This window comes from Furipterus horrens, unplaced genomic scaffold (assembly GCF_987537825.1).
Source record: "Furipterus horrens unplaced genomic scaffold, mFurHor1.1.pri manual_scaffold_7, whole genome shotgun sequence".
NCBI lineage: Eukaryota > Metazoa > Chordata > Mammalia > Chiroptera > Furipteridae > Furipterus > Furipterus horrens.
The window spans coordinates 32365651-32390453 of record NW_028327177.1 but is presented as its reverse complement, the minus strand read 5'-3'; the positions used below and the strand labels follow the sequence as shown (position 1 = coordinate 32390453).

Genomic DNA, 24803 nt, shown 5'->3' with positions numbered 1-24803 from the left:
TGTAAAATATAATATTTTCTAACCACATTGCTGTATATCTGAAACTATTGAACGTAAACTGTAATTTAAAATAAATTTTAAAAAATGTTACTGCCTGTGTTTTCTTCTAGGATTTTTGTGGTTTCACGACTTACACTTAAGCATTTTATGCATTTTGAGTTCATTCTTGTGTATGGTATAAACTGGTGGTCTAGTTCCTTTTTCTTTCTTTTTTTTTTTTTTTTTTTGCCTGTACCTGTCAAATTTTCCTAACACCATTTATTGAAAAAACAAAACAAAACTGTTTTTACTCCATTATATGCTCTTGCCTCTTCTGTCAAATTTAATTATGGTGATGTAGAAGAAATGAAGCAGTGATTGAGGATGTATATTTTTTGGATGTGCACTAAGCAGGAATTGCCAGTGTGCCTGGGGGAAAGAATGATTCTTAGATTTTTGACTTGAACAATCAGCTGGAGGTTGGTACCCCTTTCTGAGAAGTAGAAGTTGGGTAGAGCAAAGAATGGTGTTGGAGGGAGGGCAATTTGCGTACACTGTCCCACTCTTTGGACTGTTTTTCCCTTTCTCTTCACCTAGCTAACCCCTTCCCAATCTTTGGATCTCAGCTCAATGTCACTTTCTCAAAGAAGTCCTTTCCCTGATAACGCAGCTCAAACCAAACTTCTGTATTAAGTCCATGCTTTCTTGGTGCCATGTACTTTTCCTTAGTACCAGAGTGATATTGCAAAAGAGTCCACGAACACGTTGCCTCTGTTGCCTCTCTGAGTGAGACCATCCTAGCTCCTCTAGCCACCAGCAGACCCACCAGTTGACCAAAAAGGTATAAAAGAGCCCAGCTGAGCAGAACCAAAGTATAATAGAAGATGCACCCAGCCCACTCAAAGAATCCTGAGTTAGCGGTATGCCACAAGGTTTTGTGGTGGTCTGTTACACAGCAAAAGTTGATACAGTAACACATACCTCATTTGCAATTTTACATACATGTGTTTGATTAGTGTCTATTCCTCTGAGAGACAGAGCTCTATTAAAGCAAAGGCTCTTCTGATGTCCCATGACCACTCCATGCTCAGGGCCAGGCATATCTGGAATACACCAGGCATTCAATAGATAACTTGCTGAATGAGTAGAAGGGGAGAAGAAAGGTATACATTATAACAGGAGAGAATAAGAGGAGTTCTACAAGAGGGAACAGCGGACTGAGGACATACATTCGTCCAAAACAAACTTTGATCAGTACAAGGTGCTGAGGAATATAAGACTAAAATTGCATTTCCTCTGCCTTCAAGAGCTCAAAGTCTAGATAGGCTACAGGAGACAGTACAAAATCAACAGAATATGCTGCAGAGGAAGGTGACCTATAGCTTGAGGGGGTGTGGGAGTTGTCTGGGGAGGTTTCTTGAAAGAGATAAAGCTTGAATAGTACTAAAGGTGTTTACTTGGAAGAGCAGCACAGACAAGGCCAAGAGGGAAGAAAAAGGCATGGGTGTTTAAAGAAAAGTCTCCTGTTTGTTATATATCTCAGTGTACTGTAACGGTTTAAGTATCTGTCTCTTGGGGGAAAGGGATCTTATTATCTTTGAATTATTCCCAGGGTCCAATGCAATTTTTTCCCCATAAAATAGGAACTCAATAAATATTCGCGGAATAAATGAAAAAAAGATGAGGCAGTAAGCACTGCTCCTTCCAAAGGCCCATGTTTTCAGATTTAACACAGAGAATCGGACAAGGTGAACACACGTTCTAAGACTAAATGTCGCACAAGCGGAGACTGGACCCCATTGGCCTTCAGTTTTGCGTTTCTGGTGGGTTGGCTTGGAATTTTCCTCCTCTGCTGCAAGTCCAGTTCGCACGGACTAGACAAGGGCGCTGGCTCCGCGAGGCTCTCCGGGACGATGAAAGGCCCAGCAGCGGGCACCGGCGTCCTTGGGATGCAGATGTACGAGGCGGGCAGAAGAGCTCGGAGGTGGGCGCCGCGGCCCTTCCGTGGGCCGCGCCGCTCGGCCCTCCGGACGCCCTTGCTGCACTCCCGCCCACTCCAGCACTGGCCGCGGGCGCGCGCGCCGCGTTGCCGTAGAAACTCCAGGAAGAGGCGGCGACGCGCGAGGCGTGCTCCCGGGCTTCGGAGGCGGTGGTTAGCGCCCCTGCGCACGACTGTGTCCCGCGGAGCCGGGTCGTTGGACCCCAGTACAGGGTCTCCGTGGTGCGCGAAGCAAGATGTTGAGGCGCAGCTTGGAAAACCGGTAACAGCCCCGGGCCCCCCGCTGTCCAGGGTGCCCCACACGCTAGGGCTCAGTGGGGGAGGAAGCGGAATCTCTCTCCGTGGGGCCTCCGCGCCGAATTCGACCCCGGGCCGGCGGCTGGGCCCTTCCCGCTGCGTTGTGCGGCCTGGGCCTGCCTTCCCAGGCTGCGGCGAGCCCGGGGAGGCAGCCGGGCGCCCAGGCTGAGCAGCACCAGCAGCCGCCAGCTTGCGGCAACGTGGCCGCGCGAGCCGGGCCTCTTCGTGCGCCTTCACTGTTGGGATATTAAGGCAGGGCCCAAATGGGGACATAAGGGGAAAGGGAATCCGCCTTGGGAAGAGCTGCAAAGCGCCCAGGGAACATTTGCATATCAATTTAACGTGGAGGTGAAGCCATCTTGTCCCATGAATAGGAATGATAAGATTTTTGTATGTCATCTTTTTCTCTAGGGATGCTCAAACCAGACAACTGCAAAATGCTGTCACCAATGTGGAGAAGCATTTTGGAGAGCTGTGCCAAATATTTGCTGCTTATGTGCGAAAAACTGCCAGACTGCGAGACAAAGCAGACCTCCTGGTGAATGAAATAAACGTGTATGCCTCTACAGAGACGCCAAATTTAAGGCAGGGCCTGAAAAACTTTGCTGATGAGTTTGCCAAACTTCAGGATTATCGACAAGCAGAGGTATGGAGTGAGGTCACAGCGTCATTGTTATGAATGAGCCCCGAAGTAGTGGATGAAGGAAACATGAAGACTCACTTGTAACCTTCAGTGGTGAACACACACTTGATGATAAACCTACCCTTTCATGTTTGTAACGCTGTGTGAGTCTGTTAAAGGGAAGCTTCCTGTGATTTTTTACCGTTTTCAAACTAAAACTTAAGGGTGTCTTGAATTTTCCCATTTCGTTTTCCAACTTCTGGTCGAGGGGTAGCTCTTTACGGGGGGTCTTAAACATAGTGCCCGTGAGAAAGAAAAGGAGCATGGCTTGTGCCTTGTGGCCAGGTAAGTATAAAATATGTCTGGAGATGGAAGATGTTGAGAATAGTAATGTGAGTGACTAAGTAATAAGTGGACAAGGGATCTTTGCTGCTTCTATACTGGGGAAAATTGGGGGGCGGGGTAATAAGCACTGATTTATATTGTGGTTACAAACAAGTAGTAGGACTTTATAGAGATTTCTTTGCTGGGGGCGTGGGGGTAGTGATGTAATAATTGTTTTTGTCCTGAAGCCCATTTTTCCTTCAGTAACTCATAGCACTTTTACTTATATTTATTTTAGATTTCAAGACACAAGTTAACTTGTCAGAAGTTGCCCAGTTACAGCTGCATTGCTCTTTTGGCACTTTTCTAATCAGTGCTTTGGTCTCTTTTTTTTCTTAAGCCTAAAACAGAAATCTCAATTATCAAAAAAATTAAAAACGAGTATAATGATCTTTGAACCTATAATTTCTATTCATACCGAAATTTGAGTAGTAATTACCTTTGAGTGTACTCTTTGGAAAACTGTTGAGTTTTTGTCATGTATTTCTTCTGTAATAAACAATTCTTCAGTTATACATAACTGGTGACTATTTCAGAAAAAAAATTATATTCACAGATAATCCTAAAATTCCATGTTAGTCAATCATTTCAGTCTCCCTTTCTAGAAAACTTTTATGCTGTTTATCAAATAGCAAAGTAAGTTGCTTCACATTTGTTCTCCTTTTTATTTTTCCTTGCTTACCAAAATGGTGGAGGTGTTAATGAACAATGACCAAAAGGTAGGCAACAAAAAGGAGAACAGAAAAAAGACTTGGATAACCCTATGCTGAGTAATCAATGTATAGATTATTCAAAATGATATAGACTAAACTTTCCTGAATATTCATGGTTTGACTTTAGGATTCCTATATATAAACGTTCCGTGAGAACTTGATTTTTCTGTTTTACTAAAATCTTTTAAAGTGAAACATTGAGATACATTTTTTTAAAATATCAATATGAATGTACTCACTGATTAAACATGTATCATCCAGAAAAGCCCCTTTCCTGCTACAAAAATAATACATATTCTTCTTAAACAGTTAAATACATGTCATCTTTTATTACCTATCCTGAAAAAATATTTTAATGTCCAAGAGTTATTTTTCTTACGCTATTTGCCTTAAAAAAAAATCCATTTCTTCTGTGTCTTCCACTAGTGCTATTAGTAATACTAAGAATTACCCAATATGTGATAAAAATTGTAATGTTTCAGAAAAACTGTTTACTTCTAAATAAAAGAGCTCAACCATGCAGTTTGACAGTTCAGGAATACTTGAAACCATTTATCTTGTTCTCTACGCTTTGATAATTTATGAATGGCTTCCCGGGGGGGGGGGAGGGGGGGACTAGCTAATACCGTGGTCTCTAAGCATTCTTGATTTTGAGGTATGTGTTGCTTTAAATATTTCCCATAAGCTGTATCTTTCAGCTTTGTTTTTCTTGTCTGGAAGGTTGGGCTATTACATTTGAGAATATATATTCAAAGTACCCAACACTTGAGCTAAGCACACTCAAAGTGGTAACTGTATTAAAATTTGAAATGTCTTAAAACTTACCCAAATGCTCTGTCTTTGAGATACAAAAGTAATACAGAGGTGATGGTATGGTAAGAATGAGCTTTTGGGGAACCTCAGACATCTTCTTGTCATACTGGACACCAGGTCTTTTCTGTGTTGCTACTAAACAGCTTCATAGTTTTTAATGTGTTTTAAGTTTAGATTCTGAATCTTATCAATTGTGATTATTGAAGATAAGTTGAACTGTGACATTTTAATTTAGTTTTTTTAATTAGTCTGTATAATATATTTAGGTTCAACATGACAGCTTTTATTTCAGAATTAAAATTTTGATCTATGTTTCTTTTCACTTATATTTTATAATAATTTTCAATAGGTTGAAAGACTTGAAGCCAAAGTAGTTGAACCATTGAAAGCTTATGGAACCATTGTAAAAATGAAACGAGTAAGTAAATTCATTATTTTTCTACTATTATTAGGTATTCTAGAATATAAGGTTTCCAATAATTGTTCTTTTAATAAAAAGTACAAAGTAGTGTTTTTTCATTTTTTTTACATACACTGAAGAGTTATCATTTCTTAGAACTCTGAGAATAATGAAATATTTTTAGTGAGCTTACTAGGTATACTATTGCAGCAATATAAAGCATTATTTTGTTTATTGTGGACACTTAATAGTTATAGTCATGAAGAATATATCAACAGAAATTATTTTAATAAATATGTTTATACTTTTGTTTTAAAGCAGATAACATATAGGCTAAAAATGAGTGGGATAAAGTTTTTATTTTTTAATTGAGGTATAATTGACATATTACTTTCAAGCATACAACATAATGATTTGATAATTGTATATATTGTGAAATAATCACCACAATGTCTAGTTAATATCTGTCACCATACATAATTACAGAAAATTTTTTTGTGAATAGGACTTTAAGATCTACTTACTCCCTTAGCAACTTTCAAATATGTAATGCAGTGCTATTAACTATAGTCACTAAGTGGTACATTACATCCTCAAAGTTCTATTTTTTAAATCAATTTTATTGAGGTATAATTTACATGTAATAGAATTCTCCCATTTTAAGTCTTCATTGAGTTTTGACAAATGTATATATACATGTAACTCCACCACAATCAAAATTAAATATAGATACATAACTATATATATTTGTTTTTACATGATTATAGGTTTACATTGAAATTATCTTGTCTCTGTCATTATTTTGAGAGAATATTAAACATGTGTGCACTCACACACAAAAGATACACACTGATTATGCAATAGTAATTCCTGCGGTAATAATGCCTGGATCAAACAAAACAATTCTCCTATTTTTAAAACAGAGTGTGTGTATTTCATTTCTAAAATCACAGATTATTATTAATAAAAAAAAAATGCCTATTTGCAGGATGACCTCAAAGCAACATTAACAGCAAGAAATCGAGAAGCTAAACAGTTAACTCAGTTAGAAAGAACACGTCAGCGAAATCCATCTGACCGACATGTTATTGTATCCTTTGAATTCTGGTCTTTCAAAAAACATTTTGTAAGGTATGCAGTACAAAAGTAAATATATATGGAAATCGTGCATTTCTACTTTAAATATGCAGAGAACTTAAAGGTTGAAAAGAAACATGCATTTATGAACTCTCACTGTAGAATTTTGATAACTTTAAAGAGAATACCACTTAATTCAGCCCCCTTATATTGTTTTTCACAATATATATTCAAAAAATAAAAGTCATAAATGTAGGTGTTTTTATAAAAAGTTCAAAATTCTGAAAATTTTTTCACATGATGACTAAGCATTATTTACAGAATTAAATATCTGTCATTAATTGTAATTTAGCAGTTGCCATCTGTCCTGTTTTTGAGAAGAGGAAGGAAAAGAATTTTCGCCAGTATAATTCCCTTTATCTTAAAAAACAAACAAAAAACACTATGAAACCACAATTATGACTTCCAGCCAAAACCCTGAAGAGACTCAAGAGTATAATTGATGTCTGCAGCTGGACACTTAAGTGATCTAGATAGGAGTGTCTACTGTAAAGTAACAAAGTTCTTCTGTTAAGAATGACTGTTTCTTAAAGTGGATTGTGCCTTGTTCTTGACTAAACACAAGAATAGAAATTAGTGCCTGGCTAACTGCCAGCAACTGGGATAAGTGCCATTGTATTGAAAGTACTGACTTATCCTGCTACCTCCCTTTCCTTTATGTTTCCTTCCTACTTCCTTAAGATTTTTACTACCCAGCTCAGCCAAAAAGCACATGAGGAGAGGCTCTTTGGGGACCTTTGAGGTTCCAGAACACCTCCATTCCTAAGGTGAATCCCTTGAGCAGTGATTTAGGGCTACCCCAACTGCCTGGTCTTCCTTCCTTTGGACCAAAGGTACATATATGCCCAACCTTGTAATTTAAAAAACAAAAAAATGGGCAGCCACAGGGCTGGGACAGGAACATCTATACAGTACTTGAATCTTAAGGTCTACAAAGTAGAGATTTATAGACTCTAGGTTTTCAATAAGTCAGACAAACCAGAGAATGATGAAAAATTTATGACTGACAAATAGGGACTAAGGCAGAGGCCAGGGATTGTTACTAGTTTTTAAGAATTAAGCCAGAGGTTAAATTTTTGTTGTTCTGTTTACAGAAGAATACATAAAGGCAGAAAAAAAATGCCACATTGACCCTCAACACAGAAATCTATTCCTAAAACAAAGATGTTACTGACTTAGATGCTATATTTTTATACACTGCTGTGGAAGAAATAGTCTTACACCATAGATTAAGCAGGTCTGAAGTTTTAGATAGGGAGAAAAATGTAACAACTGAATAGCTTATTGCTATAGGTGAATTGCTATGTTCACTGGGGAAAAAATTGTGAATCCAATGGATTTTAACAACCTGAGACAAGAAAATAGAGTAGTTTACATGTAAATGTATTTGATATAAATATAAATGTATTCAATCATAGCATCATAAAATATGTACCAGAATAGGCTCTTAAAATTAATCAAACTATTTAAAAGAAGCACATTAAAGTTCAATATGTAAAATAAAATGGAGTCGTTCTGGTACAAGAGGGTAAAATAAAGAAAAATCCCTACCCACGCCCCAAACCCCTGGTGGCTTCTGAACAAGCTGCCTATAACACAATTAGAAAAACATTAATCTGGCTCACCCTTTTAGCCATTTTGTACTCATGAATACTTTTACTAAATACACTGATATTCATAAAGTCATAGTATTTTAATCAAGAACATTTCTATTTAAATTGGTAATCATAGAATTGTCAACAAAAGGAAGAAACAAAATCTATATCCTCTTTGTTAAAAATAGCTGTGTAATTGTGGGCAAGATGCAATGCTGGAATAAAAGGATCTGAGACTAAGAAATGAAGAGTAGTGGCTGGAAGGTGGTAGATTAACATACTGATGTCCCAGCTATAGCTTCTGCATCCCCATTTGCTTCTCATTTAGCCAAATTTGCCTACCCTTCCAAAATGTAAAATGAACCTATTGATAAATGGGGAGGGGAAAGACATATAAGTCAAAAGAAAGTATTCACAAGTAAAAAATTGCATAAGTCACATGTAATAAACAGTATTATTTAGAAATTAGTCTGCTTGAAACTCATGAAATTTTTTCATACTAACGAATCTGAGCTATTTTAATTTTGAATTTCCTGTGAAGTCATATTTTTTAAAAATCCCCAATCCAGTAATATAGAGAATTATTTTTGATTATTATGTTTAAAGTTAAATGTTTGTATGGTTTTAAAAACTATACCCTATATGGCAAGCTCATACACACACACACAGTTATAAAAGAATTACTTTTAATGCTTAGTATCTTGAAATTGTGCTTGAATTAACCTAATTGTCAGTGTATAATCAGTATACAGTTATAATTAATGTATAACTTAATTATGAGTATATAATTCTTTTAAGAGTACATGGTTTTAATTTACTGAAAAAAAATTTTTCTCTTTGAAATGTATTTTTTCCTTTATGAAGAATTTCAGTCACAGGTGGGTAATAAAGTGGTGTGTCGAGATGGATCCTTATAGTAAACCATTTTACTTATTTCAATTTATACATTTTCTTGAAAAAGAAAGCAAGGACTAAATGTCAATATATGTGTCAAAAACATTGATGACAGATGAAGATTTTTCTCATGGATTAACTATTAAATGATTATGTATGATACTTTTGAGCAAATATAATACTAGCACAGGAAATAAAACTTTATTAGAAAGAAATGAATCAGAAAATTGGGCTCTCTTTTAAAATCTCTGTTCCTGTTTAACAAAAAGAATGTTAAATGTTTTTGGTTAACTTTTGTCCTAAGGAAAGACTTGCTTTTTTAAAAGAAAAACATGACTCAATTGGAAATGTTCTGCACTATACAGCACTGTAGCCACTAACTATATATGGCTGTTGAGCTCTTGACATGTGACTAGAGTAACTGAGAACCAGATTGTAAATTTTCTTTTAACTTTAATTAATTTAAGAGTAAATAGCCACATGTGGCTAGGTAGTAATGAATACTTATTAGAAAATAATAAGTATTAGATTTGTCATCTAATTTAGTCATTACTGGTATATATATTTCATATAATTAGTAATGAAATCGTAAGTGTAATATTGTTAGCTTATAAATATTTGTAGTGTATATTCTACCCTATATATTACAGAATTAGAAACACTTAATGCATTTGAAGAACTAGAAATTTTAAAATACTTAAATCACAGGCCCTTTATTTTGGGGGGGAGACAGGGTTAAAGGGGAGAGAAATGATAAGGAAAAAAAGAATAGTATAAGTGGCACAGACAGTTAAATAGGTTAAAGCAGTAGAAAAATACAGACGATTGTTTTATAGTAAATCACCCAAGGGTGATACAGGGAAAAAATGATTTTGTAGAAAAAAGAGTTTTATTTTCTTTTGTTTGAGATCATGAGTCATGTCACTTAATAGATTTAACATTCTTTATTCTGCATGTGCTTGTAATATAAATCACTTTATTTTATGTGGCAAAAATATTATCAAACATTTAAATTGTTAGGCCAAAAAGCCAATACTCAAATGAATGGATTCTGACTTAATTTTTTTCCTGTCTTTTGTTGGGTGATACTTTTGTAGGCAGAAACGGAATTACAGAGAGCTACAATGGATGCTACCCGAACAACTCGTCACCTGGAAGAAACTATTGACAATTTCGAAAAGCAGAAAATAAAGGATATAAAGGTAAAAAAGTAGCTGCTAAGGTTCAAAACATGTTTTCTAACCTTTATATTTTATTTAAATTCATGAAAATTTTAAATTACTCTGATTTTTTTAAACTTTTTGATAACAGTTGCCATTCACTGTTATTTTATATTAGTTTCAGGTATACAGCGTAGTAGGTAGACATACCCCATCTGATACTATCCATAGTTATTACACTATTATTGGGTATATTCCCTAAGCTGTGCTTTAAATCCCCCTGACTATTTTTATACCTACCAATTTGTACTTCTTAAAACCTTCACCTTTTTTCACCCAGTCCTCACCTTGTGGGATTGCAAACTGGTGCAGCCACTATGGAAAACATTATATAGGTTCCTCAAAAAATTAAAAATAAAACTACCTTTATGACCCAGCAGTTCTACTTCTGGGTATTGATCTGAAGAAATCCAAAACACTAATTCAGGAAGATATATGCACCCTTTGTTCATTGCAGCATTATTTATAGTAGCTAAGAAATGGAAGCAACGTAAGTGCCCATTAATAGATGATAGGATACAGAAAATATGGTAAATACATACAATGGAATTGTACTCAGCCATAAAAAAGAATGAAGTTTACCATTTGTGACAACATGACAATATGGATAGCTATAGAGGCTATTATGCTAAGTGAAATAATTGAGACAGTAAAAGACAAATATGATTTCACTTATATGTGGAATATAAAGAACAAAATAAAACAGGAACAGATTCATAGATACAGAGAATAAATTACTCTGATTTATTTTAGCCCATAGTCTGCATGAAGAAGATACTATAAAAATACATGAAATGTTATTTTCTTACGGAAAATATGGTATAAAAGCGCTACATAAAACAAGAAGCCAGATATTCAACATTTTATCACAAATACTATTTAATCAAAGGGAAATAACATTTATTATGTTTTTAGGTATCAGGTGCTATTCCAGGCACTTTATATAAATTATCTTTTAATCTTTACAGCAACTGCATGAAAATGAGGGGACGTTATCCATATAATGTAAAAAATAAATAAATAAGCAGAAGCATAAGGTTAACATACCCAAAGGATCATGGTCAAAATTTGAACTATAGGCCCTGGCTGCTGTGGCTCAGTGTATAGAGCGTCGGTCTGCGAGCCAAGTGTCGCTGGTTCGATTCCCAGTCAGGGCACATGACTCAGTTGCACATCAGGTCCCCCAGTTTGGGGCACAAGTGAGAGGCAACCACACAGTGATGTTTCTCTCCCTCTCTTTCTCCTTTCCCCTCTCTCTAAAAATAAAATAACTTATTTAAAAAAAATTTTTTTGAACTATAATTATAGATTTTAAAAATCTGTGCTTCCCCTTCTAATACAAATATGCCATCATTAATTCTTTTTTAATATATTTTATTGGGTATGTTATTAGTTATCCTGAGTTTCTCCCTTTGCACCCCTGAGTCTGGTACCCCATTCCCTCCAGCAATGCCAGCCCCTTAGTTCATGTCCATGAGTCATGCATATAAGTTCTTTGGCTTCTACATTTCCTATACTAACCTTAACATTTCCGTGTCTATTTTGTACCTACCAATTATGCTTCTTAATCCCTGCACCTTTTCCCCCATTCTCCCCCTTTCCTCCTTCCCACTGATAACCCTCCAAGTGATCTCTGTGTCTATGATTCTGTTCCTGTTCTGCTTGTTTAGTTTGGTTTTTTCTTTTTTAGATTCAGTTGTTGATAGTTGTGAATTTGTTGCCATTTTAATGTTCATAGTTTCGATCTTCTTTTTCTTAAGTCCCTTTAACATTGCATGTAATAATGGCCTAGTGATGATGAATTCCCTTAGCTTTATTACTTTGTCTGGGAAGCACTTTATCTGCCCTTCCATCCTAACTGATAGCTTTGCTAGATAGAGTAATCTAGGTTGTAGGTCCTTGCCTTTCATCACTTTGAATACTTCTTGCTAGTCCCTTCTTGCCTGCAAAGTTTCTTCTGAGAAATCAGCTGATAGTCTTATGGGAACTCCTTTGTAGGTAACTCTCTGCTTTTCTCTTGCTGCTTTTAAGATTCTATATCTTTAACCTTTGTTATTTTAATTTGATGTTTCTTGGTATGGTCCTCCAACTTGTTTAAGACACTCTGTGCTTCCTTCACCAAATTAGGGACGTTTTCTTTCATAATTTTTTCAAATATGTTTTCAATTTCTTCATCTTTCTCTTCTCCTTCTGGCATTCCTATGATTTGGATATTGGTACACTTTGAGATGTCCCAGAGGATCCTTATCCTAATTGTTTTTAATTCTTTTTTCTTCTTGCTGTTCTGGTTGAATGCTTATTTCTTCCTTGTGTTCCAAATCATTGATTTGATTCTCAACTTCTTCCCCTCTGATGGTTCTCTGTAGAATTTTCTTTATTTCATTCACTGTAACCTTCATTTCTTCATGTTGTTGCCGTACTCGAGTTCTCTGAGCATCCTTATAACCAGTGTTTTGAAGTCTGCATCTGATAGGTTCTCTCCATTTCATTTAGTCTTTTTCTGGGGTTTTGTTCTGTTCTTTCATTTGGGCCATATTTCTTTGTCTCCTCAATTTGGCATCCTCCTTATGTTTGTTTCTATGTATTAGGTAGAGCGACTTTGACTCCGTCTTAGTAGACTGGCCTGTTGTAGAAAAGGCACCTGTAAATTGTGTGGGACGGAGCCTTAGGTAATCCCCAGGGTTGGGCAACCTGCTTTACCACTTTGAGGCTCTGTGTCAGGGAGGGCACGGAGAGGGGGGGAAAGGCCATTGTCTGGCTTCTGGCAGTTTGCCTGGCACTTGCCCCATTTCTAGTCACTTCACCCACTCCTCATATGCAACTGGCACCCTTCCAGCTATTGCCCTGGTGGTGAATCCAGAATGGGTGGGTTTGTTGTGTACATTCTAGGTTGGTGCAGGCCCTTGAAGTGGAATCTCCTGAAAATCTGGCAATTTCTTCCACCACCCATGTCCCACTGGTTTTTATAGCCAGAAGTAATGGGTATTTATCCTCCTGGCACTGGAAACCTGGGCTAGGCGATCTGGTCTGGGACTGGGACCACTTGTTCCCAAGGTATCCCTCCTGATTTTTATCCACCACGCATGAATGTGGGACCATCCATTCCACGTCTCCATGCCACTCCGCCTTTCCACCTCTCCTCAGCTATGCACCTCCTACCCAACTGGATGAATATGGTTTCTTTAAATCCTTGGTTGTCGGATCTAGTTGTAATTCTTTCTATGGTTGCATAAGGAAGTGCAGCCTGTCTACCTATGCCTCCGTCTAGACCAGAAGTTCCTACTATTAATTCTTATAGCATAAAGCTTTCTAATAACTACACATTATCAAATAAATAAATAGGGTAAAAATAGATAACCACATAAACTTGCAACCATGTAATAAGGTGTCACAAGAATTTCCTTATAGTATTGTAACACATCAGATACGAGACCTTAAGGATCATGGATTTCAGGTCTTCAGTGGTTTTTTTCATTGGTATCTTAGAAAGATTTGGAGGACTGCTTATGACTACATTATGTCCTTTAAAACAAGTCATCTAAGGATGCTTTTTTACTGCAAATTTTCTTGGAACAAGCTTTAAACGAAGTATTTTTGTCATTTTATAATTATTAACAAAGAAAACGTCCTGTTTTCAAAAGTTATGTTCTTATCAGTATTATCTGCCACTTAATTATATCGTTCCCCTCTACAATATATAAAATAAAATCCATTTACACCTTATTTGTTTTTTTGATTACCTGCCACAATTTCAGAGGATTTCAGGACTTTGCTTTTTCTGATAGCCAGGCTCAAAGGTCTCCAGTTTTGTCCTGAAGACCAAAAAAGTTTTTAAAGCCTCTTAATTCAGTCTGCATTCTGCTGTGTAATGGTAGATTGCTACGCATGACAAGCATCTCAGGACACTGCCCTGAGACAGACATCTTTACTGAGGTGAGAGAGTATGAGCAGAATATAAATTTTAGCCTTAATCTGAAAAATGAGAATGTGGACTTGTGAGGTACACCTGATTGCACTGCCTCTTAAGGGCTTCTAATTTAGTAAAGGGAGTCTGGTTCCTTACTCGCACTGGTGTTCCTCAGGCCTGCAGAATTTTCTTTTCCACACACAGTCTTGTCTCTGATTTTTGGGCTCAATTCAGTATTACTCCTGTATGCTGGCTATCTTTACAGGTGTTTTTTAATTCCCTAAGCACCACCACAAAACTAGGGCAGAGAGAGTGCTGAATTCCCAACTATGATTCCTAATACCTGGGTTTTCCTGAAGCAATAGGACATGGAGCAAGGGACTGCACATTGAACGGTACAGAGAAGAAAACGGCTTCCAAGTTTTTCTCTTTGCCTGCTGTTACTTCCCTGCTCCCCACCCCCACCCCCACCCCACACACACACCCCTACCCCAGCTACTCTCATGTCTATGAATTTGGCTATTCTGGACATTTCATATGAATGGACTCCTAAAATACCTAACTTTTTGTAACTGGTTTCCTTCACTTAGCATAATGCTTTCAAGGCTCATCCATATTGTAGCATGTGTTGGTACTTCATTCCTTTTTACTGCTGAATAATATTCCATTGTATGGATATTGCCACATTTTACTTAATCCATTCATCAAGGTGATGGACATTTCTGGTGCTTCTACCTTTTGGTTATTTTCGTTGATTATATTCATCAAATTTTTGATGGAAATATATTTTTATTTCCCTTAGGTATATACCTAGTTGAACTGCTGGATCATATGGTAAACTTGTTCATTTGAGAAACTGCTAGACTTTCCAAAGTAGCCGTACCACAAAGTATGAGGATTCCAGTTTCTGCATCCTCACCAATCTATGCATTAGACTTTTTCCTTTTAAGCATCCTAGTTGGTGTGAAGTAGTATTTCACTGTGGTTTAGATTTACATTTCTTACTGATGCTAAGTGACCATTTGTTTTTCGTCGAAGAAATGTCTATTCAAATCCCTCGCCCTTATTTTAGTTGGGTTGTCTTTATATTGAGTTATAAGAGTACTTTGTATATTCTGATAACAAGTTCCTTATTAATGTATGATTTGCATTATTATTTCCTATTCTGTGGATTCTTTTCACTATCTTAAATGGTGTTCCTTGAAGCATAATTTTTTTTTATTAGTCAGTTTTATTTATACACCATTGCAATAGGGTTTATATGCTAATGCTTTAACTTTATGCGTTAAGGGAGTAGTATCTCTAAACAGATCAAAATAGAACTCTACCAACAAGTCAACTCAGAACAGACTTCTAAACCCTAAGTTTTAATTTTGACAAAGTCCAATGTATTTTTGTTATTTTTGCTCATGCTTTTAGTGTTGTATCTAAGAATCCATTGCCAGCTCTGAGATCATGAAGATTGATCCCTGTTTTTTCCTAACAGTTTTAATATTTTTGTTATTTCATGTCTTTGATCCATTGAGTTAATTTTTGTATATGGTCTGAGCTAAAGGTTAAAGCTTCATTTTCTTATATGTGACTACCAGTTGTCCCAACACCATTTGTTGAAGAGACTATTTTTTCCTCCAGTGGATAGTTTTGACACCCTTACTATTTTTAAATAGTTGAACTACTTAAATCAGTTGACATGGTTTTGTTTCTAGACTCTTGTTCTCTTTCATTGATTTATATGTCTATCTAAATGCCAGTACCACACTGTCTTCATTAATTAGCATTGCTTCGTAATAAGTTTTAAAATCAGGATGTGTGAGTTCTTCCTCTGGTCTTTTTAAGATTGTTTTGACTACTCTGGATCTGTTGCAATTTATTATGAATTTCAGAATCAGCTTGTCAGTTTCTATAGGAAGTCAGCTGGGATCTGATAGGGACTACATCAAATCTGTAGATCAATTGGGGGAGTACTGCCATTTTAAGATTAATTCTTCCAGTCCATGAACATGAGGTATTTTCTATTTATTTCAATCTTCCTTAATCTAACAGTTTGTAGTTTTGAATTATAAATTGTGTGCTTTTCTTAAACTTTTACCTAAGTATTTTATAAACCTTAGTGATACTTTAAATGAAATTGTTTCCTTAATTTCATTTTTGAATTGTTGTAAATGCACAAATACAATTTATTTTTCAAGTAAATTCCTTAGGATTTTCTGCTTACCAGAGTATGTCATCTGCAACCTACACTTTTAATGCTGACCAGAACCCTAGCAAACTTCCAGAAATGAGTTACAGAAATCAATACCAGAATCCGTTAAGGGTTCTGAATGTCCTTCACTGCTCATAACTGTATTACCATGTTTGAAGTAGGTTTTAATCAACAAGTCCATCTGAATTTTGGTAGCAGCATTTATCAGCAAGGTAGCACAATTTCTAGACAAAGATTCTTCATAGGAATCTTGCAAAGAATTTGAGAAAAGTTGATATGAAACAATTACAGAATGTGGAAGTAAAATCACAGTCCCATTTGTTTCCCATATAACAGAAAAAGTCATCAGCTATATGGTATCAAAGAATCTCAAGACTTACAAAATGGATCTTGAACAGGGGTCACTCCCAGACAGATAGGGACAGGAATGCAGAGTGTGGTAAAGTAGCTAACATGAGCAAAAAAATCTTCTAAATTTAATTTTTAATAGCTTTATTTTTCTTATAAAATCAACATAAATTTTTTAATAAAATTGAGAAAAATGTAATCCCACTAATCAGAAATAATCAGCATTTGGTTTATATCTTTTCATATTCTTTTTCTATGTACATAAACACAAGATATGGTAGTAAATATTTTTAGTCGTTGACTATGGCACACATTCTAAGCATCTTATGTGGATAAACCTCATTTACTCCTCATGACATCCTTAAGGAAGCTATTATTACTCCTAGTTATATTTAAATGGGAACACACTATATATAGTATCTTCTTAAAATTTAATATATCATGGATATATTTATCCTGAGAAACACATCCATATAATCTATTTTTAAACTTTTGTCCACAAAGCTTGAACTAGTTTACCTGTCTAGCAACCCTTGCATGAGCACCCCGATGTAACAATAGTATTTTTAATAGCCAATCTGATAGGTGAAAAATCAGCATTTTAATTGGCATTGTTACTACTGTTGAAGCAGAGTACTTTTTCATATATTTGATGTCACATTTTATTTCTTCCTTAGTAAATTACTCACACTTGTCCTTAACCTGTATTTTTATTGAGTGTTGGCAGTTTTATTAACTTGTAGCAATTCTTTATTTTTAGAAAAGTAACCCTTTTAAAGATACGCTGCAAATGTATTTTCCCGTTTTTTTTGGTTATTGTGTTTTTACCACCTTAAGTTTTACTTTTGTTGTCACGTGTACTAGGTTTTTTGGTTTCTGCCTTGATGTCATACTTAGAAAAGCTGTTTTCATTTGCTTATATATTCTTCTGGTATTTATTTGTATGATTTCTTAATATTTTAAATATTTAATCTTGCAGCTGTGTTGTGCATGTGGTATGAAGTAGGTATGTGACTTTATTATGGATAGAAAGTTCTTCTGACATCATTTATTGAATAGCCTCTAATCTGGAGAGCTGTCATTTCTCCTTTATTTGCCAAAATGTAAAAACAAGACCATTTGTAACTTTTTTGTTAAATTATCCTGCTTGCTAATTAAACCAGATGGAGGTTTTAATAATAGAATAATTTAGCTGGTTTACTTCTTGAACAATAAAAATACCTAACTTGTGTTGAGTACTTACTCTAAACCAATAGCCATATTATACTTTTCCTTGGATTAACTCATTTAATCCTTAAGGCAGAACATATGAGGTTCATACTATTGTTATCCCCACTGTGTACATGAGGAGAATAAGGGAAAGGAGCAGATGAAATGTTTAATAGTACATAGCTGGTGTGTTTCAGTCATGATTAGAATCCAGGTTTATTTTAATCCAGAGCCTGTATTTTTAACTACTTTGCTATCCTGCTTTACAGAATACTTGCAGATGGGTAAAGAATTTCAGATTAGCTTCTGCCACCCACCAATAAAAACTGTCTTCTAGTCACACCAAATAAAAATGAAAAGGGGGAAAAATAATTCATTAATGCCTCTCTCTGTCCTGACCATATTAACCATATTAACCCATTCCAGATAAGCAGATTACCTGAGATCACTGAAAGTTAGCTATATTTATTTGAGAAATTATTTCTAAATATGACTGGGTCTAGAAAGTTCTACCAACTTTCTAGTGACACACTGAAATTATTTTATTTCAAAACATGATGCTTTTCATGTTTTTATATCATTTGCCATCTAACTTTATTGTTCCTTGAAATTTTATCCTCCTTTCTGGATGTTTTCAGTTATTTTATGAAATTCTAGGTAGAAATAAAAGAGTATAACTGGCAGTTTTCCCTCCCCATCCTCAGGACTATAATTCTCCTCTCTATGAAAATCTTAAGGCTTCATGCCTCTCGGGTCAAAAATTCCAAATCTAAAATATTAGCTTAGCATAGCCACTGAATCCCGATCAGTTTTTGACAAATAAAACACTATAAAAATTAACGGGGTTTAGAGAGATGTATAATATAAATTTTGTCAAGAAATAAAAGTTCAAACCATAAAGGACTAAAACCAAAGTATCAGAAAACTTGAGTTATCTCTACATAGTAAATAGTCATTTATAGATTTAAAATACTTTTTAAAAGTGCATTATCACTAACTGAAACTAAATTTTGATATTGGAAGATGCTAACAGACTCAAAGTTGATCATTCTCTTACATGTTGTACATCCTCTTATCAGGATATGTATAAACAAAAATAATGTATCTTTAGCGACTGGCATATCTACATATTTTTCAGGGCTTATGAGCTAAGGAGAACGTAGCTCATAAAATGTTAGTATTGAAAAACTTAGTTCAGAGATGAAATCACTCAACAGATTTCAACCATTAAGAATTTAACAATAATCAAATATTTGACAATTTTTGTTATTTGGAAATTCTCATATATTCCACAAATTTACCACAGTGGAGTAAATTTGCAGCAAGCCTAAACCTACAGATTTAGGTGTGATAAGCTTGGAAATATCTGGATTTTGCTAGATATAAAATAGTGTGATGGTCTATTAAAGATTAAGAATGTTCACTTGTAAAAATATTTTAATATAGGAGTTAATACTCAACTCGCTCAAGTGATTTAAACTGCATTTCTTACTTGAGGCTATTTATTTCTCAGGTGCTTTTATAGTGTAAGACAAATACCTCTCCTCTATGCACATAAGTACAGACAGACCGTGGAGATACAGTGGGTTCTGTTCCAGACCACCCCGGTAAAGCGAACCTCACAATAAAGCGAGTCATAATTTCTTTGATTTCCCAGTGCATACAAAAGTTATGCTTACACTGTTATATCTGTTAAGTGTACAACAGCACTGCCTTTAAAATATATACATATTTTAATTTTAAAATATTTTATTGCTAAAAAATACTAAGCATCACCTGAACCCTTATTGAGTTGGATTTTTGTTGGACGGTCTTACCTGCAACTTGTAAAAACAATGCAATATCTGTGAAGCACAATAAAGTGAAATGCAAAAAAACAAGGTATGCCTGTAAACAGATCCACATAAGTAAACAAATTCTAAATCCTCTATTCAAAAAAATTGTGTCTGATATTCTAAAATGTGTATTTGCCGTCACCCTCTGTACTCACCTTAAACAAGTCTAAGGGCTTATTCTGTAATTCTAATTTTTAATTTTAAGCCTAAATAATTAAAATTTTCTGTTCCAGCCTTGAATAAAGTCAAACTGTCTATATTATTTTTATGTAATTTACAAATGTAGAGAATCTTTAAGATTCAGGAGGAAAGATGTAAGCCTGTGCTTGTTTTATTACTTAAAATGATCTCCAGACCAAGAACCAAGTAGGGGTCCTTAGTGATTTGGCTTTTCATTGACTCCTAGTTCTCCTATTTTCTCTCTAGGACTTTCCATGCTCCTAACAGGCACCTGACTCCTTTCTAGCTAGCCAACTATCTTAGGAAGACTGACAATTTAGAGAGTAAATCCCTGCCCTAGTTAAAAGCCGTTTCACCTCTTAAGGTATTCCTGGGTGAGATTCTTGGTGTGAAATCCAAAATCGTATGTTGGCATAATGCAGTTTGCCAGTATACAAGAGCCCCCTATGATCTATATGAAGTGATATTAAGGGTCACTGTTGGTTGTAAATCCCAGAGGCCAGTATTTACTGCCAAACCCAGTATGTGCTTTGTAGCTCAGAAGGGACACTTGCAACTACAGATGTTCCCATTGAGTAGTGATCAGAAGCCTGTTAGTACTCCTTAAATATTTTTCTAGTCCTTAAGAAAAAAAAAAAAAAAGATGGAGAAAAACAAAAGCCCTGGCCAGTGTGGCTCAGTTGGTTGGGCGGCATCCAGTTCAATTCCTGTTCATGGCACATGCCTGGGTTGTGGGTTTGGTCCCCAGTCGGGGCATGTGCAAGAGGCAACCGATCAATGTTTCTCTCCCTTTTTCTCCCTCCCTTCCCCTCTCTCTGGAATCAAGAGAAAAATTTTTTTAAAAAATCCCAGGACACGGGATATCTGTATGACTATTCCAAAGTGCAAGAACACTCCTTATCTATCTGTAAACACAGAAGAGCATTAATGAAGGGAAGCAGATATCTGACTCTTGCCTCCTAGCCTAACTCATCTCTTCTATCTTTAACCTTTAAGTACAGTGCTTGAGTATTTTCCACCCTGTTCTTAATCTACCCACTTCTCCTTACATTAATGCTCTGATTTTTCATTTGATAAAGGACAAGATAATTAACAAAGGGTTAAGATCCAGTTTAATTGAACTTGTCTGGTTTGTATCTTTTCCCTGCCTACCAATTATCTAATCTCTGTTTAGATCAATAAGCACATCTTCATTCTCTTTGTTTATGATCTTCCTTGTCAGTTGTCATCATGCTCACAGAAATTACCGGCACAGTTTATTTGTAAAGGAAATTATTGTTTCCAGCAAGAACAACACAGTACAATGAACAAGAGCTATAACTTTTGAAGAATCAGATCCAATCCTCAACATTCCAACTGAACAACACTGGGCAGGTCATATACTTGTAAGATAGAAAGCTTTATGCAAATGTATGTTGCTGTTATCGGTGGTAGGACTACCATTATTACCAAGTGATTCCTTTGTGGTTAAAGACTATAAGTAACATATAGTCAAAAATATAATGGGATATAATTCCTGTCCAAAAAAATATTCTATTTAAACATTAGTTGTAGTGGCTAAAATACCAACTTTGGAACTGAACTGCTTTATCTAATACTTAGGCATGTACATAATGTCATACATTTTAGTTAGATCTTTTTTATCACAAATGTCAGTTAGAAGGTATAAAGAGAACTGACTAAAAAATATGTAAGTAAATGATGAAATTAGAGGTATTTTGTATAAATGGAAGATTTTGCTGTAAACAGTCTTGCAACATTTTTTTAATTTGCTCAGTAGAAAAAATCTATTTCATAAAATGGCAAAAGTAAGGAATAGCTTTACTACATTCGCAATGTAATTTTATAATTGTTTAAATTCAAATATTTGTGTTTTTCAGACTATATTTTCAGAATTTATTACTATTGAAATGTTATTTCATGGCAAAGCTTTAGAGGTCTTCACTGCTGCCTACCAAAATATACAAAAGATTGATGAAGAAGAAGATTTGGAGGTACAACTATCTCTATCTAAACTCAGTTCTTCTGTTAAACTGGAAATGTTTAAAAGACAGCATTAGTTTTGGGGGTAAAAAAAATCTTAAAATTAGAATACTACAATGAGTTAATTTATTTTTGTGTGCAGTCCCAAATAGCTGACCTCATATGAATTTCTGTTTATTTATTTTTAACTTTTCATATTAACCGTGGTAATGTTCCAAGAGTTAATGTATTGCTAGCTAGTAAAATATAATCTAAATAAGCCATTACATGAAATGTGTTGTTTTGACTGGTAATAAGTCATGTGTGCTAAAAATAACATTCATTGATTTGAGCTAACATTTAAGTGTCTATGCCATGCACAGTACCCAAAGCTTTACATGCATTCTTCCATTCACTCCTCAAACAATCCTATGAAGTAGGTAGTTATTATTCTGACTTTACAGCTACATAAACAGGTTTAGGGGCTTAAAGTAATCTGCCCATGGCCACTTAGCTAATAAAAAGTAACCAGTTTTCTGTAACTTAATCTGTAAGCTATGAAATAAATGTAGATAGATAGATAGATAGATAGATAGATAGATAGATAGATAGATAGATGGATGCACACGCTTGCTTGCAAATAAATGTGACCAATTAACATTAGAGCAATTAAATATCAAAGCCTGGCAACAAGCAGCATATCTGAAGTTTCTGTCCTACCCTCTTACCTTCCAATAGTATTTTTGCTGAAATAGGTAAAATGAATTTTCAAGACATACTTTGTACTTATTTCTACAGAAGTGAAAAAAGGCCATGTTTTCTCAAGATATAACCATCTGTATTAATAAGTGGTAGAATCTGGGAATGTCTCCCATATGACAATTTTGAAGATTCCCCCAATTTCTTTTTTACTAACTTAACTTCCACAAGCTTTCCACTACACTGGTTCCAGTAAAACCAGATTATATGAAAAAAAAGGTATATGTTTTAGTATGTGTAGTTTTCCAATGTCAAAACCTATCTCAGCAGTTTTATATCAGTTATGCATATGTGACTATATTTATATTTACTGTTTGTCAAGAGATGGCTTCGTAAGTGCCCATTCCTCCCAAATACTAAAGCTAAGTTTTCTTAATTTTCACGTCTTTTTTTTTTAAGAGATTATCAAGCTTTCATTGTCATTTGTAAAATAGCAAATGCTTATATAGTAATTAATTTGGAGGAGCTACTGATCTGCGCACTTTATTTTAATCCTCCCATGAACTTTAATACAAGTACTTATTGCCCTCCTTTCTGTGGATGAGAAAACTGAGACACAATGAGGTTAAGAGGTTCCCAGAGGTAGTCAGAGGTGGGACCCTAATCCAGTAGTCATAATTATAACAGACACTGTTTTTATCCTCTCTACCTTATACTTCCAGAAGTGTGGTTCTTTGTGAGTGACATGAACCATTTCCTGCGGAAACAATACTTCATTGAGTAGCAGGTTCAGAATTGATCCCTTCTAATACCCCTCACGTGCCATTTAACTGACACTAAAGTTCCATCAAGCCCTTTGGACCCCAAGATTTTCCTCCTCATTCCAGAGGCCCTAGATATCTTTTTTTCACACCACTTCCTTTACAGCTTCTATTTTTAATCAACTAGGTAGCTTGTGAGAGGAGAGATTCATAATAAACATCTCAGGGCTTTGTGGTACATGTGTTTTTGAGTATCACTTCCCCACTTTCTAATGGGAAAACATCAAGCAAGTTATCTTTTTCACACTTCGGCATCCTTATCTCTAAAATGGAGGTACTTATAGTACTTACCTCATAAAAATGTTCATTCAACAACTACTTACTGAGTACCTATTATATGCCAGGCACCATTCTAAGTGCTGAGGATTTAGCATTTTAAGTTGGAAATTGAGTTCAGACCAAAAAAATATACACACACACACTCACACTATGTAGTAATTAAGTTTCATAATGCCATCAGTCTCATAGGGAAAACATACAGTGTGCTGTGAATGTAATGTCATGGTGGGTTCCACACAGTATGAAGCATCAAAAGAATGATTTAATTAGAAGCTTAAGGGATGAGGAGGAGACTGCCTAGCAACAACTTTCAGGCAAAGAAATACACAAAAGTTCTGAGGCATAACAAATTATAGGTACAAACTATTACTATTATGCTATACAGAAATTGTGGAGCAAACAGTCTGCAGAGAGTTACAGGGCCAGGGGAAGTAAAATTATATCAAACAGGTACTAAGAGGAGGAATGATCTTTTAAATGCAATTTTTCTGGGAAACAAGTAGAGGAAATATACAGAGGGACAGAGAAATAACTTGATACTCTTCTCAGATAGTGCATGCTTGTAAAAACTACCAAAACTTACTCTGGCAGCACTTAATTTTTCATAGTTAGGCATCTAGCTGTTGTCACAAACCATCTTACCTTATATGTTCTTCACATAAAAAGTACTGTTCTTCACATAAAAAGTACTGTCTGGCCCATTTTTTCTGTGCCGTTACTTCAGAACATATTCAGATCTTGAGACTCACTCCTAGAAGAGATCTTGGACCATATTGGAAAATTCATTATTGCCAATATGTAAATCTGTTGTTTTGCAGTAAGAGATTAATTTTAATACTTAACTAGTTTAAAATTTTATCCCAAGGGTGTATATTGTCTTCCACTTCCTACTTTTTAACTTCATTTTCCTAGAAAAGTTTTTAAAAAGAACACTGTTCTAACAAAAATATAGCCCTTCCAAATACCTGTTGATAAGTAAGTCACCCAGTTTTTCATGTCACACCAGGATGCCAGTGTTCCATGTCTGGCACCAAAAGGTCCAGACTGGGTCCTCAGTAACCTGTTAAATAACCTAATTAGCATACCTGAATTGCCCTAAAACACAAGTATTGCCTCCTGTGTTAAGTTTCACGCCTTGATTCCTTTTTTGTTCCATACTTCTCTAAGGTTTAAAGAAATGCATATAAACATCCTGTAGTTTGGGTGTCTTTTTTTCCCAAAAAACATTAGGATTACGTTCATGGTAACATCATTAATTTACCAGGTCACTGTCTTAAGCTAGGAAAAGTTGGAAAGATAAAACAAGG

At 35.4% G+C, this 24803-nt stretch overlaps 1 protein-coding gene across 3 annotated transcripts in view; it reads left to right on the top strand.

Moving 5' to 3' along the window:
* Positions 1-1876: 1876 nt before the first annotated feature.
* The window catches only part of CIBAR1 (CBY1 interacting BAR domain containing 1), a 28064-nt gene continuing 5137 nt past the window's right edge, over positions 1877-24803 (top strand). Inside the window, exons 1-7 of one of the 3 annotated variants that reach the window (XM_090283571.1) lie at positions 2156-2240; positions 2687-2921; positions 5157-5225; positions 6196-6297; positions 8812-8817; positions 9931-10035; positions 21616-21729. In XM_090283571.1, the coding sequence (XP_090139697.1) occupies positions 2215-2240; positions 2687-2921; positions 5157-5225; positions 6196-6297; positions 8812-8817; positions 9931-10035; positions 21616-21729 (657 nt within the window). In that variant the 5' untranslated portion in view covers positions 2156-2214. Of the gene's footprint in view, positions 2241-2686; positions 2922-3976; positions 4001-5156; positions 5226-6195; positions 6298-8811; positions 8818-9930; positions 10036-21615; positions 21730-24803 lie in introns of all 3 variants that reach the window. The other 2 variants (XM_090283569.1, XM_090283570.1) reach the window with 2 other exon arrangements.